Source organism: Nerophis lumbriciformis, linkage group LG28 (genome assembly GCF_033978685.3).
Source record: "Nerophis lumbriciformis linkage group LG28, RoL_Nlum_v2.1, whole genome shotgun sequence".
NCBI lineage: Eukaryota > Metazoa > Chordata > Actinopteri > Syngnathiformes > Syngnathidae > Nerophis > Nerophis lumbriciformis.
In genome coordinates, this window is record NC_084575.2 from 3,379,123 (window position 1) to 3,398,827 (window position 19,705).

At 41.2% G+C, this 19,705-nt stretch overlaps 3 protein-coding genes across 5 annotated transcripts in view; 1 reads left to right on the plus strand and 2 right to left on the minus strand.

The window, feature by feature from the left end:
- The window catches only part of LOC133570591 (uncharacterized), a 463,307-nt gene that overhangs the window by 288,003 nt on the left and 155,599 nt on the right, over nt 1-19,705 (plus strand). The window lies entirely within an intron of this gene.
- The window catches only part of LOC140680121 (uncharacterized), a 1,112,395-nt gene that overhangs the window by 40,564 nt on the left and 1,052,126 nt on the right, over nt 1-19,705 (minus strand). The gene's annotated exons all lie outside the window — the stretch shown is intronic.
- LOC133570551 (uncharacterized) overlaps nt 6,143-19,705 on the minus strand; it is a 270,169-nt gene continuing 256,606 nt past the window's right edge. For 2 of the 3 annotated variants that reach the window (XM_072916476.1, XM_061923234.2), the window contains exon 4: nt 6,143-7,642. In XM_072916476.1, coding sequence (XP_072772577.1) covers nt 6,339-7,642 — 1,304 coding nt within the window. In that variant the 3' untranslated portion in view covers nt 6,143-6,338. The remainder of the gene's footprint in view (nt 7,643-19,705) is intronic. The other variant, XM_061923268.2, reaches the window with a different exon arrangement.

A 19,705-nucleotide genomic window follows, 5' to 3' on the forward strand; every position in this document is an offset into this window, starting at 1 on the left:
CTACTCAGGACCTTCGTATTGTGAGGCAGATGCACTAACCCCTCTTCCACCGTGACACCCGTGCAGGTATGTTTCCACACTAATCTAAGTGTCACTAGTGTGTGCCATACTTTAGTACTAATTATTACATTATTCTGTTACCACACCTAGGAACCTGCTTGCTGGGCTGCACTGGAATGAAAACTCGAGCCGCCCTATAGCCACTACACAAGCGGGTGCTGAGCGCTATGCAGTACGCTACCCGAAGTATAAAGCAGGGGGCCAGTGGTCAAGAAAATGGCGACAGAGCCAACATACCGTAAGTGTAGAGGACACAAAACATGTACACTTACACTTTGTATCATGATAATAATATTGTCAGGTTTCACTCTCCATGAGTATATTATGTTGTGAGCAGGAACATGTACAATTGTATTTTGCAGGCTACGTAGATGACTTGATCAGGGAGTTTGTTGCTGGCTGCAGACAGACCCCTGACGAGAGAACACCAGTCAGCGTCACTGTGGATGTGCCTCCCTTCCTCTGCGATGAACTGGAGAAGCCAGACAAGGAGGAAGCCATCGCCAAGCACAGGAGTCGCTTCGGTAAGTGTTAAATGCCCTCCCGGTAACAGTTAGAGATGCTACCTCAGGAGAAGCATTTAAGTCCCATCTTAAAACTAATTTGTATACTGTAGCTTTTAAATAGCCCCCCTTTTTAGACCAGTTGATCTGCCGTTTCTTTTCTTTTCTCCTCTGCCCCCCCACGCACTCTCCCCCTTGTGCAGTGGTTATTCCGGTGACCATGGATGAAGTGCTGGCTGTCCAGAGTTGGGACCCGGGGTGGACCGCTCGCCTGTGCATCGGTTGGGAACATCTCTGCGCTGCTGACCCGTCTCTGCTCGGGATGGTCTCCTGCTGGCCCCACTATGGACTGGACTCTCACTATTATGTTTGATCCACTAAGGACTGGACTTTCACAATATTATGTCAGACCCACTCGACATCCATTGCTTTCGGTCTCCCCTAGAGGGGGTGGGGGGGTTACCCACATATGCGGTCCTCTCCAAGGTTTCTCATAGTCATTCACATCGATGTCCCACAGGGGTGAGTTTTCCTTGCCCTTATGTGGGCTCTGTACCGAGGATGTCGTTGTGGCTTGTGCAGCCCTTTGAGACATTTGTGATTTAGGGCTATTTAAATAAACATTGATTGATTGATTGATTGATTTTATTGATTAACTACAGTGGCCATGTGGATTCTGTTGCAGTCACTGCACGTCTTGGAACCCCGTGTAGTCCATCGATGGAAATGTTGTCCTAATCTTATGTACTACACAAGCTGGTAGTACCACCCTTATCTCCTTTCCCAGATATCCCCAGCAAAAGTGGACAAACTGTCGATATGCTGTGTGTCATCTCCGCCTGCAAGTACAGAATAGTTGATAGCAAATGATGGCACCTGTTATTATCCGGACATGGATACACAGTGACTCACTGTTCTCTGAGATGCAAAAGACATTGTCATGCATTCTATTCATTTGTCATTTACTGTTGCAGTAAATTGTAATTATTGTTGACATCTCCGGTCCATGTATGTAATACTTCTATGATATATAATGTCATGTACATTGTAGCACAGTACATTTCACAGAATAAGAATAAGATAAGAAAGTGCTCATTCTGACTTATCTTCCAAAGGTTGATAGAATAAAGAATGATTGAAACTTATTAGTGCCTCACTCATTTTGCTGTTGCTGCAGCACGCCATATTGCTGTTTGTAGGCGTAATACGCTGTCTGCAGCACCCATTCATCCAGACACACAGATTGAAAGCCAGGGTGGTCTATGATGCACGTCTCCACCCCTTCCTGCTCCATTGTTCTGGCCACTGCCTCCAGCTCATGACAGCAGGCACACTCAGCCACTGTCTCCATGTTCACACAGTTGTGACATGTACACCTGGAAATAGAAATATTCAAAATATTTGTAAATCAATTCATATTATTGACACCTGCAATCTGCAAACATGTGCAATAATTAATATTATCATTGTGGATCTTATTAATCTACATGCATATTTTTAGTATTGCCGGTATATGGAGCTGTGGCCCATAGAAATAATGGGTAATTAATTAGGTTTGACATTGTGTCAAAGATGGATACTTAGTCTATAGATAGGCCTGGGCCTGGGGTGTAAGTTGCAACACTAACAGTAACAGTGCAAGACTAGGCCACAAGCTAAAACTAGTCTATAAATAAATAACATTTTACCATTCTGTATTCTGAAGAAGATCTATGTCGTGTGCTACTCCAGCATCAATATCAGCAGCGTCCTCCTGACCGTCACCGTCAGCGTCGGGTTCAAAGCGGTATGGCTCTATCCCTCTCACAGCTTCTTCTCTATCTGAATCGCTTCCACTCCCCACTAGTCCTTCACTCGCACTTTCCTCATCCACAAATCTTTCATCCTTGCTCCAATTAATGGGGAAATCGTCGCTTTCTCGGTCCGAATCGCTCTCGCTGCTGGCGGCCATCATTGTAAACAACACGGAAATGTGAGGAGACTTTCAACTTGTGACGTCACGCTACTTCCGGTACAGGCAAGGCTTTTTTTTATCAGCGACCAAAAGTTGCGAACTTTATCGTCGATGTTCTCTACTAAATCCTTTCAGCAAAAATAAGGCAATATCGCGAAATGATCAAGTATGACACATAGAATGGATCTGCTATCCCCGTTTAAATGAAACAAAATCATTTCAGTAGGCCTTTAAGGAACTCCGGGCGGATCTCATCCATCCTCACCATACACGGTGTTGACAGTGCACTGCTTCCCCTTCCTGAGGCAGCGGATGGTGTTCCAGAATTGCTTCGAAGCCGTCCGGAAGTTGCTTCCCCAAACTCCTCCTATGTCCGAGTTTTTGCCTCCACGACCGCTGAAGCCGCACACCGCTTGGCCTGTCGGTACCTGTCCACTGCCTCCGGAGTCCTATGAGCCAAAAGAACCCGATAGGACTCTTTCTTCAGCTTGACGGTATCCCTTACCGCCAGTGTCCACCAACAGTTTCTAGGATTACCGCCACGACAGGCACCAACTTACCTTGCGGCCACAGCTCCAATTAGTCGCCTCGACAATAGAGGTGCGGAACATATGGTCCACTCGGACTCAATGTCTAGCACCTCCCTCGTGACATGTTCAAAGTTCTTCCGTAGATGGGAATTGAAACTCTCTCTGACAGAAGACTCTGCTCGATGTTCCCAGCAGACCCTCACAATGCGTTTGGGCCTGCCAGGTCTGTGCGGCATCCTCCCCCACCATCACAGCCAGCTCCCCACCAGGTGGTGATATGTAGAAATCTCCGCCCCTCTCTTCAGCCGAGTGTCCAAAACATGAGGCCGCAAATCCGATGACACAACTACAAAGTCGATCATGGAACTGCGGCCTAGGGTGCCCTGGTGCCAAGTACACATATGGACACCCTTATGTTTGAACATGGTGTTTGTTATGGACAATCTGTGACGAGCACAAAAGTCCAATAACAAAATACCACTCGGGTTCAGATCGGGGCGGCCATTCTTCCCAATCACGCCTCTCCAGGTTTCACTGTCGTTGCCAACATGAGCGTTGAAGTCCCCCAGTAGGACAAGGGAATCACCCGGGGGAGCACTTTCCAGTACTCCCTCGAGTGTATCCAAAAAGGGTGGGTACTCTGAACTGCCGTTTGGTGCGTAAGCACAAACAGTCAGGACCCGTCCCCCCACCCGAAGGCGGAGGGAAGCTACCCTCTCGTCCACTGGGTTGAACTCCAACGTGCAGACTTTGAGCCGGGGGGCAACAAGAATTGCTACCCCAGCCCATTGCCTCTCACTGCGTGCAACGCCAGTGTGGAAGAGAGTCCAGCCCCTCTCGAGAGAACTAGTTCCAGAGCCCTTGCTGTGCGTCGAAGTGAGTCCGACTATATCCAGCCGGAACTTCTCCACCTCGGGCACTAGTTCAGGCTCCTTCCCCCACAGTGAAGTGACATTCCACTTCCCAAGAGCCAGCTTATGTAGTCGAGGATCGGACCGCCAAGTGCCCTGCCTTCGGCTGCCGCCCAGCTCACAACACACCCGACCTTTATGGCCCCTGCTATGGGTGGTGAGACCATTGGAGGGGGGACCCATGTTGCCTCTTCGGGCTGTGCCCGGCCGGGCCCCATGGGGACAGGCCCGGAGTTGGGGCACGATGGCGAGCACCTGGTGGCTGTAGAGGGGGGCCCCAGTGACCCGCGTCCGGGCGAGGGATATCGGAGTCTCGGTTTTTGCATTTCCATAGAAGTCTTCGAGTCTTCAAATTTTTTATTAATATCATTATTGTTTTTTATTTATTTATTTGATAATATTATTATTACTTTAATTTGTTTTGTTTTTTGGCTGTTTTTCTCTTTTTGTGGGGGTGAGAGGTGTCATCTTTGGGATATAAACAAAAATAATATTTTGACCTTCAGGGCAGACAATAGATGTATGATGTATGCAAACATGATGTAATGGATAAGAATGTCTGATGCTGAATGTCAATAAAAAATTAAAAAATATATATTTTGTAAGTAAAAAATACATGTAAATGAAGTTGCAGTAGTTGTATTGATAGAAGTAGTTCTCACTTCTCTCATGGGGACTGTAGCCTCCACATAAAAGACAACAATCCTGCCTTCCAGTCACAGTGTGCTGACATGACACTAGATTGCTTATCCCTCATTATCCAGGGTGTCAATCTTGGCTCAGCTCATTTCTGAGAGTCCATTTGTCACATCTGGTTACACCAGGCCGTGCCTTATTTGCCTTTTGTTAGTGTTTTACTTCCTTTCCTGTGCTTTTATTTTGGCGGCTCTTCCGGTTGTGTTGGTGTTTTCCTGTGGCTGCTTCACATCTGTCCCCGAGCATTTCCCCTCACCTTCTTTCTGTTTGCAATCAAGACTATTTAAATTGATCCTTTTGCTACCTTCGTTGTCGGGACATTATTCTTTGTTCACGGGTGACCATCAAATATACTTTTTGATGCCAAGCTCTAGTATGCACGTACTTTGTGGACGCCGTCTGCTCCACATTTCCTGTGAGTGTTTTGCTGGGTTTCAGCAGTTTGTTTTGTTTTCTTCAGAGTTCCCTGTTGCTCTCGTTTTTTGTTCTTTTATCAATAAATATCCCTTTTTTTATTGCACGGTGCCACCTCCTTCATCTGCATCTTAAACATCACTAAAGGATTTTATGTAGCATTCCCAATTTCCACTTTTTAATGAATTCTTGTGAAATTTCCACTGTCATGTTACTCTTTATAGTTAATTAATTAGTATATTAATAACATATTTACTGAGTCCTGCTGCTGTTTTACTTTTTGTGGTGTAATTTTTCTAGCTGTTAAGAAAAGTATTTGATTAAATATATAAATAATCCTCCATATTGGCAGCCATAGTGATTCATTTATTCAGCAGAGCATTAAAACTTGGATCTGACAAAAAAGTAAACACAAACACTGTCTTCCTCGCTGATAAAACATGATAGCAACATGCATCTGCTAGCTCATGATCACCCCCACTTCTCAGTGTGGCGAGTTGGAGTACTACAAGAGGTGCTTAAATCTGTATTTTTAGTCTTATTATCAAGGAATAATGAGGTCACACTTATATTAAAACATTAATGCTAAGATTTCGTCCAGTAGTGGACCGGTGATGATGATGATGATGATGATGATGATGATGATGATGATGATGATGATGATGATGATGAAGATGTATCTGTGCAAGTGAACAATTGGATCCACAAGGGACAACAACCCTTTCCACAGACTACACACACACATCAGAAACATAAATGTTAGAAGCCTACAACAATATATGTGAAGAAGACTTTAGGATTAAAAGTGAAGATGTGAGGTGAAATAAGTACAAATGCAGCAATAAAAACAAGCAACTCCACTCACGATGGCTCTAAAGTTCAGTGATGTGTTGCTAACTTCAGCATTTTTCTTCTTTGTTGATGTTTTGCAGTAGTTAACATCCATGATGTAACAATGCTGCTAATCTACCAGAGTCCACATTTTGTTAACCATTTTATTCATTCATACTTTTAATTGGATAATAACATCAATAAAATGCAATGGAAAAAATGTGTGAAAAGAATACAAATGATAATAATAACGATAAAATAAAATAGAATAGTAGCTACATATATAATATTCAATACATGCACACAACTTAAAAAGTAAGTACAGGACAACATATAAGACTAGAAGATGAGAAGCACTACATACAACATCAAATATACATTCTTATTAAACATGCTGTGTTTTTAAACTACATTTAGCACAATCACTGTTTAAGTGTTTTTACATCCCTGCAGCTTTCCTGACTGTTAAACACTTGTGTTTACTCACCTGATAATTATACCTGAACCTTTTAACACACGCAGAGCAACTCAACGGTTTCTCTCCAGTGTGTGTTCTCATGTGTGTGGTCATGCTTTGCTTGCTGGAGAAACTCTTCTTACAAACAGAGCAAGTAAAAGGCTTCTCACCTGTGTGTGTTATCATGTGTAATATAATTTCCTGCTTAGTGTTGAATCTTTTAGCACAAGCTGAGCAAGCAAAAGGTTTCTCTCCAGTGTGTGTTCTCATGTGTGTGGTCATGCTATACTTCATGGAGAAACTCTTCTTACAAACAGAGCAATTAAAAGGTTTCTCACCTGTGTGTGTTCTCATGTGTAATATAATTTCGCTCTTAGATTTGAATCTTTTAGCACAAGCTGAGCAAGCAAAAGGTTTCTCTCCAGTGTGTGTTCTCATGTGTGTGGTCATGTGTGCCTTTCTGGAGAAACTCTTCTTACAAACAGAGCAATTAAAAGGTTTCTCACCTGTGTGTGTTCTCATGTGTAATATCATTTCCCTCTTAGATTTGAATCTTTTAGCACAAGCTGAGCAAGCAAAAGGTTTCTCTCCGGTGTGTGTTCTCATGTGTGTGGTCATGTGTGGCTTTGTGGAGAAACTCTTCTTACAAACAGAGCAAGTAAAAGGTTTCTCTCCAGTGTGTGTTCTCATGTGTGTGGTCAAGTGTGGCTTTCTGGAGAAACTCTTCTTACAAACAGAGCAAGTAAAAGGTTTCTCTCCAGTGTGTGTTCTCATGTGTGTGGTCAAGTGTGGCTTTCTGGAGAAACTCTTCTTACAAACAGAGCAAGTAAAAGGTTTCTCTCCAGTATGTGTTCTCATGTGTACTGTAAAATGACTCTTCCGTCTAAATGATTTCCCACATTCAGAGCAGTCAAAGTGTTTGTTGTTAGTGTGATGTCTCGTATCACCTTTAGAGTCATTTTTACTCTCCAAAGGTTTTTGGATGTGGTCACTGTGATCAGAAGAGTGTGACATCATGTGGTCCATGTCTGACAGTGGAGCAAAGATGCTGTCTGGTTCTGACTTGATATCTTCACAATGCTCTCCATCAGCTTCTGTGATGTGTTGACTTACAAGCTCCGCCCCTCTGTTCTCCTCACTTTGACTGTGATGAAGCTGGAAGGACTGAGCTTCATCTTCATCATGAAGCTGCTCCTCTTTAATGTGGGAGGGGGCCTGTAGCTCCTTCTGTCCCACACTGGTGTGCCACTCCTCTTCATGACTCCCCGCTGACACCCGCTGGATGTCTGCAGAACAAATGAGGTGTTACTGTATTGAAGTTTGCAGTATTCAAACTATTGACATGTGAGCTAGGCCAAATAGACAGTGATGGGCAAGCTACCTGGACAATGTAGTAAGCTAAGCTACAAGTTACTCTCAATTAAATGGAGCTAAGCTATCCTCAGAGAATTGTAGCACGCTACACTACAAGCTACACTGCAAAAGTAGCTTGCCACATCAAATATATATATATATATATATATATATATATATATATATATATATATATATATATATATATATATATATATATATATATTGGCCCACATGCATAATATCAATGTTTATGTTGTCCATGGAAAGAAGTTAGTAAGAAGCAAAAGAAAAACAACCAACCATGGATGACAAAAGGACTGAAAAATGCTTGTCACAAAAAAAAGACATTATATGGAATATTAATAACACAGACATCTATAGAGGCAGAAAATAAGTATAATAAATATAAAAAGAATCTAATTGGTATACTAGGAACATGTAAGAAGGAATACTACAGACAATTATTAAAGAAGAACAGAAACAACATGAGAGCAACATGGGGCATCCTAAATAGCATCATTAAAAATGCTGCTAAGAAAGATTACCCCCAGTACTTTCTACATGGAAATACAAAAAATGACAATATGAACCAAATAGTTGAACGTTTTAATGATTACTTTGTTAATATCGGAAAGAATGTGGAACAAAGATTTCCAAATGCAGATGATGGATCAGTTGAGGACTTGAGTGAGCTCATAGACAGAAATCCCAATTCCATGTTTGTTAAGAACGTGACAAAAGAAGAAATAATCAAAATTGTAAAACATTGTAAATCCAAGACCTCAACCGACTGTCATGGAATAGATATGGTAACCATAAAAAAGGTTATAGAAGACATTTCAGAACCTCTGACATATATCAGCAACGTATCATTTCTAACCCGCAAATTCCCTGACAAAATGAAAATTGCAAAAGTCGTACCAATTTCTAAGAATGGAGACATACACCAGTTTACTAACTACACACCAGTTTCATTACTTCCACCATTCTCCAAAATCATGGAAAAACTATTCAATAGCTGATTAGATTTATTTATCAACAAAAGTGGGACGCTGGTGGAGAACCAATATGGACTCCCAGCAAATATCTCAACATCTGGTCAACATATGTAATAACAAGTGTGTGTGTGAGAGAGAGAGAGAGAGAGAGAGAGAGAGAGAGAGAGAGAGAGAGAGAGAGAGAGAGAGAGAGAGAGAGAGAGAGAGAGAGAGAGAGAGAGAGAGATCGTAATAACTTGAAGTACCGTATTTTCCGCACCATAAGCCGCCCTGGGTTATAAGCCGCGCCTTCAATGAACGGCATATTTCAAAACTTTGTCCACCTATAAGCCGTCCCGTGTTATAAGCCGCATCTAACTGCGCTAAAGGGAATGTCAAAAAAACAGTCAGATAGGTCAGTCAAACTTTAATAATATATTAAAAACCAGCGTTCTAACAACTCTGTTCACTCCCAAAATGTACGGTAATGTGCAAATGTGCAATCACAAACATAGTAAAATTCAAAATAGTGCATCAATAACTTAATGTTGCTCAAACGTTAATGTCACAACACACAAAATAAACATAACGCTCACTTTCTGAAGTTATTCTTCATTCATAAATCCCTCGAATTCTTCTCCTTCGGTGTCCGAATTAAAAAGTTGGGCGAATACGGGATCCAAAATGGCCGGCTCCGTCTCGTCGCAGTTCTGTGAATCCTGCCTTCCGGAAAGCTCGGACCACAGTTGTGACCGAAATATCCGCCCAGGCATTTACGATCCATTGGCAGATGTTGGCGTATGTCGTCCGGCGCTGTCTCCCTGTCTTAGTGAAGGTGTGTTCGCCTTCGGTCATCCATTGTTCCCACGCCGTTCGCAGTCGTGCTTTAAATGCCCTGTTGACACCAATATCGAGCGGTTGGAGTTCTTTGGTTAAATATTGCCTTAAGTTTAAATTCTGCGTTATACGCGTGTCGCTTAGTAGGAGCCATTTTGTGGTCTTTACAGATGTAAACACACAAATGAAATGAAACGCAATATCCGGGGGCTTCTTCTTCTATGGGGGCGGGTGGTTGCTTACAGTAGAAGAAGAAGCGCTTCCTCTTCTATGGGGGCGGGTGCTTACCTTGGCGGTTGCTTACCATAGAAGAAGAAGCGCTTCCTCTTCTACGGGGAAAAAAGATGGCGGCTGTTTACCGTAGTTGCGAGACCGAAACTTTATGAAAATAAATATTTATATTAATCCATATATAAGGCGCACCGGGTTATAAGCCGCACTGTCAGCTTTTGTGAAAATTTGTGGTTTTTAGGTGCGGCTTATAGTGCGGAAAATACGGTAAATAATGAAGATTGAAAACCAATTACAAAAAACTAAATCCAAAACAAATTTACAAAAAGCTTACCTTTTTTATGATTGCATAGTATGTATATATTATTAATGTTGTAAATATAAATCTTTATATATTTAAAAATGCTGGTCCTAAAGTGGTAGGCATTTTTCAGAGGTTGTCAAGAAGGTCACACATACAATAATGTGTGTGTGTGTGTGTGTGTGCGTGTGTATGTGTGTGTGTGTGTTCTTGAGACATGAAGAAGGAAAAGTATCTTCCATATGAGGAGGTGTGAACAAGTTATGACATAAATCATGGTCCCAATAACATTGCATCTAATACTAGAGTCCGTGAACATTGCTCCAAAGTCAGGGTTTGTTGTTGATTTAATGTGCATACAAAAGTGAACATTGACAGGTGCAAAGGCAGCAATATATGATAAAACAAGACGGCAGCTAAAGAAGGACTTCCCTATTCATCCCCAAAAAACCTGCCAGGTGAGCAGCTGATTTGACCACTTCTGGTGCTGACGTAAGACAACCTGCGTCCCATATGTTTATTTGAATGAAATAAGTTTATTTCCATCATATAATCAACCATCAACCATTCTGTGTGACCAGTTTAACAGTACAGATGATACATATTTAACAATCATACACATTTACACACAAAAAGAGAAGAAAAAGAATGACGGAAAAAGGAATAGGCTGAAGCCAAAGCTTATATTTGGGGGGATTACCCCCAATACTTCTTAGACGGAAACACAAATAATGACAACATGAAGGAAGTAGTTGAAAGCTTCAATAATTTCTTTGTAAATATTGGAAGAAAGGATTCCAGACCCAGTTTCAATTGAGGACTATAATGATACCATAGAGCCAAATCCCAACTCCATGTTCCTCAGTAATGTGGAATAGGAGGAAATAGTTATAATCCTGTAATCTAAGACTTCAACTGATTGTAATGGAATTGATATGGAAACCATAAAAAAGGTTCTAGAAGAGATCTCAGGACCATTCATGTATATTAGTAACCTATCATTTCAAATACCCAAACTAAATGAAAATAGCTAAAGTTGCACCAATTTGCAAACCCCGTTTCCATATGAGGTGGGAAATTGTGTTAGATGTAAATATAAACAGAATACAATGATTTGCAATTCCTTTTCAACCCATATTCAGTTGAATATGCTACAAAGACAACATATTTGATGTTCAAACTGATAAACATTTTTTGTTTTTTCAAATAATCATTAACTTTAGAATTTGATGGCAGCAACACGTGACAAAGAAGTTGGGAAAGGTGGCAATAAATACTGATAAAGTTGAGGAATGCTCATCAAACACTTATTTGGAACATCCCACAGGTGAACAGGCTAATTGGGAACAGGTGGGTGCCATGATTGGGTATAAAAGTAGATTCCATGAAATGCTCAGTCATTCACAAACAAGGATGGGGCGAGGGTCACCACTTTGTCAACAAATGCGTGAGCAAATTGTTGAACAGTTTAAGAAAAACCTTTCTCAAGCAGCTATTGCAAGGAATTTAGGGATTTCACCATCTACAGTCCGTAATATCATCAAAGGGTTCAGAGAATCTGGAGAAATCACTGCACGTAAGCAGCTAAGCCCGTGACCTTCGATCCCTCAGGCTGTACTGCATCAACAAGCGACATCATTGTGTAAAGGATATCACCACATGGGCTCAGGAACACTTCAGAAACCCACTGTCAGTAACTAGAGTTGGTCGCTACATCTGTAAGTGCAAGTTAAAACTCTCCTATGCAAGGCAAAATCAACACCACCCAGAAACGCCGTCGGCTTCGCTGGGCCTGAGCTCATCTAAGATGGACTGATACAAAGTAGAAAAGTGTTCTGTGGTCTGACAGGTCCATATTTAAAATTGTTTTTGGAAACTGTGGACGTCGTGTCCTCTGGACCAAAGAGGAAAAGAACCATCCGGATTGTTATAGGCGCAAAGTGTAAAATCCAGCATGTGTGATGGTATGGGGGTGTATTGGTGCCCAAGACATGGGTAACTTACACATCTGTGAAGGCACCATTAATGCTGAAAGGTACATACAGGTTTTGGAGCAACATATGTTGCCATCCAAGCAACGTTACCATGGACGCCCCTGCTTATTTCAGCAAGACAATGCCAAGCCACGTGTTACATCAACGTGGCTTCATAGTAAAAGAGTGCGGGTACTAGACTGGCCTGCCTGTAGTCCAGACCTGTCTCCCATTGAAAATGTGTGGCGCATTATGGAGTCTAAAATAGCACAACGGAGACCCCCGGACTGTTGAACAACTGAAGCTGTACATCAAGCAAGAATGGGAAAGAATTCCACCTGAGAAGCTTCAAAAATGTGTCTCCTCAGTTCCCAAACGTTTACTGAGTGTTGTTAAAAGGAAAGGCCATGTAACACAGTGATGAACATGCCCTTTCCCAACTACTTTGGCACGTGTTGCAGCCATGAAATTCTAAGTTAATTATTATTTGCAAAAAAAAAAAAAGTTTATGAGTTTGAACATCAAATATGTTGTCTTTGTAGCATATTCAACTGAATATGGGTTGAAAATGATTTGCAAATCATTGTATTCTGTTTATATTTACATCTGACACAATTTCCCAACTCATATGGAAACAGGGTTTGTATAAGACTAGAGACAAATACCAATTTACACATTTTAGACCTGTTTCTTTACTTCCACAGTTTTCTACAATCATTGAAAAAGTAACAGATTAGAGAGTTTCACAAACAAACATAGAATACTAGAAGAGAAGCAATATGGATACACAGCTAATATTTCAACTTTGATGGCTTTCATTGAAATGACAGAAGAAATGAGCAATGCAATAGATAGTAAAAAATGTGCAGCAGCAGTGTTGTTGGATCGAACTAAAGCATTTGACACAATTAATCACAATATTTTCATCAAAAAACTAGAAGGATATGGCATCAGAGGGTTGGTCTTAAACTGGATAAGAAGTTATTTAACCAACAGGAAACAATACGTGAAGATAGGCCAACACACTTCTACAACACCAAATATATCCTGTGGTGTACCTCAGGGATCAATACTAGGACCTAAATTATTCAATCTCTATATAGATGACATTTGTGAAGTTACAAAATATTTAAAGTTAGTATTATTTGCGGATGATACAACAGCGTTTTGTTCAGGAGAGAACACACAGAAGATAATACAAATAATAACAGAAGAAATGAACACATTAAAAAGATGCTTTGACAATATTTGAATCTCAGTAAAAGTAAAATAATGCTATTTGGTAACAGTAGAAGAGAAAGTCAAACACAAACACAAATAGACGGAATAGAAATTCAAAGAGTAAATGAAACCACATGTCTAGGTATAATAATTGATGAATAATCACTTCATATTCTCTACTGCTCACTAGTGTTACATATCTGACTTATTGTGTAGAAATATGGGAAATAACTACAAAAGTACACTTCATTCATTAACTGTGTTACAAAAAAGATCAGTTATAATAATACATCATGTTGGATATAGAGCTTGTATGCATGCATGTGTGATGTATCATGCTGTATGCATGCATGTGTGATGTATCATGTTGTATGCATGCATGTGTGATGTATCATGTTGTATGCATGCATGTGTGATGTATCATGTTGTATGCATGCATGTGTGATGTATCATGTTGTATGCATGCATGTGTGATGTATCATGTTGTATGCATGCATGTGTGATGTATCATGTTGTATGCATGCATGTGTGATGTATCATGTTGTATGCATGCATGCGTGATGTATCATTTTGTATGCATACATGTGTGATGTATCATGTTGTATGCATGCATGTGTGATGTATCATGTTGTATGCATACATGTGTGATGTATCATGTTGTATGCATGCACGTGTGATGTATCATGTTGTATGCATGCACGTGTGATGTATCATGTTGTATGCATGCATGTGTGATGTATCATGTTGTATGCATGCATGTGTGATGTATCATGTTGTATGCATGCATGTGTGATGTATCATGTTGTATGCATGCATGTGTGATGTATCATGTTGTATGCTTGCATGTTCCAGATAAACTCAAACTCAACTCAACTAACACTTGGTGGACATTCAAGCCACAAAATGCAAATGGAGTATTGTTGGTGTATTTTGGATGGTTATAGAGGACCTCCCATTGGCTCCATTGCAAGTGGACTTTTATTTACATTTATGAGTTAGAATTAGGGCTGGGTGATGCATGGAATATACTGGATATATTGTGGGTTTGTCTCTGTGCGATATAGAAAATGACTATATGGTGATATTGGAGTATACGTTCTCACACAGTTGCTTTTAGCTGCAGGCATTACACTACAGGCTCTTCTCACTCTTTCTTGTCTCTCCTTCTCACAGAGACATAAAACAAGCGCACCTTCTTACATACGTCACATACTGTCACGTGTGCAACGTCATACGCTCTCACGGAGCAGACAGGTAGCGGCATGGTAACGTTAGCTGTGGTGCTAGTGGTAATACGAGAGAAAGAAGGTGCCAATCTGGTAACAAATGAAGGAAGAATTAATTCCCGAGACAAACAGCAGGGGGTCCATCATCTGGCGGTGGTTTGGCTTCAAACGGGTAGATGGTGAACAAGTATGCGGCAAAAGCGTTGCTACAAAAAGTAGCAGCACTGCTAATGTAGCATCATTTTAAAAGTCACCCGCTAGAGAATGAAGAGTGCTTGAAACTCTGCATGTCAACATCTCCGTTTAGTGCCACACCCACAAAATGCCCAAGCAACCATTTCCACATCAACACTGTATGAAACAAATAGTCAACAACAGAAGGAGATAACGTCCGCAGGAACCTACCACATAGTGAAGGACATACACTATTTGATTTCCTATAATGCAGCTCATTTTTATTTGACACTTATTGAAATATCTTGTGTGACATCATGCACCAACGTGCACTTTATTTGTTTTAAACTATTGTAGTGGCGTTCTGTACAAAAAGTGCACTTTAATTTAGTGTTGTTTTAATATGTGATATGTGACTATGTGACTTGTAAAAAGAGCTCAGCGGCGCATGCACTTTTTGCGTCGGACGAAAAGAGCACCCCCCCATTCTCAGCACATTCTACAGAGGCACTATAGAGAGCCTGCTGACCAACAGCATCTCTGTCTGGACTGGAGCCTGCAATGCCACAGACTGGAAGTCTCTCCAGAGAGTGGTGAGGATGGCGGAAAAGATCATCAGGACTCCTCTTCCTCCTATCCAGGAGATAGCAAAAAGCCGCTGCCTGACCAGGGCTCAGAAAATCTGCAAAGACTCCTCCCACCCCCACCAAGGACTGTTTTCACTGCTGGACTCTAGAAAGAGGTTCCGCAGGTTCTGTAACAGCTTCTTCCATCAGGCCGTAAGACTCTTGAACGCATCATAATTAAATTATCCCCTTAACATAAGTCCACTCCCCGTGGACGGATGTGAAAAAGTGCAATATGTTTATCTGTACAGTAATCTATTTATTTATTTATATATGCACCGTATTGCTTTTTTATCCTGCACTACCATGAGCTTATGTAACGAAATTTCGTTCTTATCTGTGCTGTAAAGTTCACATTTGAATGACAATAAAAAGGAAGTCTAAGTCTAAGTCTACGTCTAAATATGTCATCTTAGTGTCATCATGCACAAAAGTGCACTAATAGCTTGTTTTAAAATGTCTCTGACAATCTTGCACTTTCTGTTTGGAAATGACATGAATGTTTGTGCCACTGCTTAATAACTGTTTAATAAATACACTTTTGCTAAATTGACTTAGTTGTGATTTCCCTCTGCATGAAAGTTTAAAAGTAGCATATATTAATGCAGTATGAAGAATAATGTTTTAATGTAGACACATAGAATCATCATACTGCTGTGATTATATGCATCAAGTGTTCATTCAAGGCTAAGGCAAAATATCCACATATATATGGTGTATCGTGACATGGCCTAAACATATCCACATATATATGGTGTATCGTGACATGGCCTAAACATATCCACATATATACAGGTAAAAGCCAGTAAATTAGAATATTTTGAAAAACTTGATTTATTTCAGTAATTGCATTCAAAAGGTGTAACTTGTACATTATATTTATTCATTGCACACAGACTGATGCATTCAAATGTTTATTTCATTTAATTTTGATGATTTGAAGTGGCAACAAATGAAAATCCAAAATTCCGTGTGTCACAAAATTAGAATATTACTTAAGGCTAATACAAAAAAGGGATTTTTAGAAATGTTGGCCAACTGAAAAGTATGAAAATGAAAAATATGAGCATGTACAATACTCAATACTTGGTTGGAGCTCCTTTTGCCTCAATTACTGCGTTAATGCGGCGTGGCATGGAGTCGATGAGTTTCTGGCACTGCTCAGGTGTTATGAGAGCCCAGGTTGCTCTGATAGTGGCCTTCAACTCTTCTGCGTTTTTGGGTCTGGCATTCTGCATCTTCCTTTTCACAATACCCCACAGATTTTCTATGGGGCTAAGGTCAGGGGAGTTGGCGGGCCAATTTAGAACAGAAATACCATGGTCCGTAAACCAGGCACGGGTAGATTTTGCGCTGTGTGCAGGCGCCAAGTCCTGTTGGAACTTGAAATCTCCATCTCCATAGAGCAGGTCAGCAGCAGGAAGCATGAAGTGCTCTAAAACTTGCTGGTAGACGGCTGTGTTGACCCTGGATCTCAGGAAACAGAGTGGACCGACACCAGCAGATGACATGGCACCCCAAACCATCACCCAACCATGCAAATTTTGCATTTCCTTTGGAAATCGAGGTCCCAGCGTCTGGAGGAAGACAGGAGAGGCACAGGATCCACGTTGCCTGAAGTCTAGTGTAAAGTTTCCACCATCAGTGATGGTTTGGGGTGCCATGTCATCTGCTGGTTGAAGGCCACTATCAGAGCAACCTGGGCTCTCATAACACCTGAGCAGTGCCAGAAACTCATCGACTCCATGCCACGCCGCATTAACGCAGTAATTGAGGCAAAAGGAGCTCCAACCAAGTATTGAGTATTGTACATGCTCATATTTTTCATTTTCATACTTTTCAGTTGGCCAACATTTCTAAAAATCCCTTTTTTGTATTAGCCTTAAGTAATATTCTAATTTTGTGACACACGGAATTTTGGATTTTCATTTGTTGCCACTTCAAATCATCAAAATTAAATGAAATAAACATTTGAATGCATCAGTCTGTGTGCAATGAATAAATATAATGTACAAGTTACACCTTTTGAATGCAATTACTGAAATAAATCAAGTTTTTCATAATATTCTAATTTACTGGCTTTTACCTGTATGGTGTATCGTGACATGGACTAAACATATCCACATATATTTGGTGTATCGTGACATGGCCTAAACATATCCACATATATTTGGTGTATCGTGACATGGCCTAAACATATCCACATATATTTGGTGTATCGTGACATGGCCTAAACATATCCACATATACCGTATTTTCCGCACCATTAGCCGCACCTAAAAACCACAAATTTACTCAAAAGCTGACAGTGCGGCTTTTAACCCGGTGCGCTTTATATATGGATAAATATTAAGATTCATTTTCATAAAGTTTCGATCTCGCAACTTCGGTAAACAGCCGCCATCTTTTTTCCTGGTAGAACAGGAAGCGCTTCTTCTTCTACGCAAGCAACCGCCAAGGTAAGCACCCGCCCCCATAGAACAGGAAGCGCTTCTTCTTCTACTGTAAGCAACCACCCGCCCGCGTAGAAGAAGAAAAAGCGCGCGGATATTACCGTACGTTTCATTTCCTGTTTACATCTGTAAAGACCACAAAATGGCTCCTACTAAGCGACAAGGATCCGATCCGGTTCATGAAAAGACGCAATCTCTCCATCCTCACACGGATTACTATTTCACAGCAACTGATATTCCTGTGAACCGCACTGTGGATACTGTGGATACAACGGGAGCACGTACGGTGAATATTCGCACCACAGGGAATGAGAAGTCGTCCTTCACTGTGGTTCTAGCTTGCCATGCTAATGGCCTGAAACTTCCACCCATGGTGATATTCAAAAGGAAGACCTTGCCAAAAGAGACCTTTCCAGCCGGCGTCATCATAAAAGCTAACTCGAAGGGATGGATGGATGAAGAAAAGATGAGCGAGTGGTTAAGGGAAGTTTACGCGAAGAGGCCGGGTGGCTTTTTTCACACAGCTCCGTCCATGTTGATATACGACTCTATGCGCGCCCACATCACAGATGGTGTCAAAAAATAAGTGAAGCACACAAATACAACACTCGCCGTCATTCTGGGTGGATTAACCAAAGAACTCCAACCGCTGGATATTGGTGTCAACAGGGCATTCAAATCACGACTGCGAACGGCGTGGGAACAATGGATGACCGAAGGCGAACACACCTTCACTAAGACAGGCAGACGGCGCCGGACGACATACGCCAACATCTGCCAGTGGATCGTAAATGCCTGGGCAGATATTTCGGTCACAACTGTGGTCCGAGCTTTCCGGAAGGCAGGATTCACAGAACTGCTGGACAACAGTGACACTGACTCCGATGACTTCGACGAGACGGAACCGGCCATTTTGGATCCCACATTTGACCAACTTTTCAATTCGGACACCGAAGACGAAGAATTCGAAGGATTTACGAATGAACAATAACTTCAGAAAGTGAGTGCTATGTTTATTTTGTGTGTTGTGACATTAACGTTCGAGCAACATTATGTTGCTATTGCTCTGCACTATTTTGAATTTTACTATGTTTGTGATTGCACATTTGCGTACATTTTGGGACAGAGTTGTTAGAACGCTGGTTTTTAATATATTATTAAAGTTTGACTGACCTATCTGACTGTTTTTTTGACATTCCCTTTAGCGCAGCGTAGGCGCGGCTTATAGTCCGGGGCGGCTTATAGGTGGACAAAGTTTTGAAATATGCCATTCATTGAAGGTGCGGCTAATAACCCGGGGCGGCTTATAGTGCGGAAAATACGGTACATGGTGTATCGTGACATGGACTAAACATATTCACATATATATGGTGTATTGTGACATGGCCTAAACATATCCACATATATATGGTGTATCGTGACATGGACTAAACATATCCACATATACAAACCCCGTTTCCATATGAGTTGGGAAATTGTGTTAGATGTAAATATAAACGGAATACAATGATTTGCAAATCCTTTTCAACCCATATTCACTTGAATGCACTACAAAGACAACATATTTGATGTTCAAACTAATAAACTTTATTTTTTTTTTGCAAACAATAATTAACTTAGAAGTTCATGGCTGCAACACGTGCCAAATTAGTTGGGAAAGGGCATGTTCACCACTGTGTTACATCACCTTTTCTTTTAACAACACTCAAACGATTGGGAACTGAGGAAACTAATTGTTGAAGCTTTGAAAGTGGAATTATTTCCCATTCTTGTTTTATGTAGAGCTTCAGTCGTTCAACAGTCCGGGGTCTCTGCTGTCGTATTTTACGCTTCATAATGCGCCACACATTTTCGATTGCAGACAGGTCTGGACTGCAGGCGGGCCAGGAAATTACCCGCACTCTTTTTTTTTTACGAAACCACGCTGTTGTAACACGTGCTGAATGTGGCTTGGCATTGTCTTGCTGAAATAAG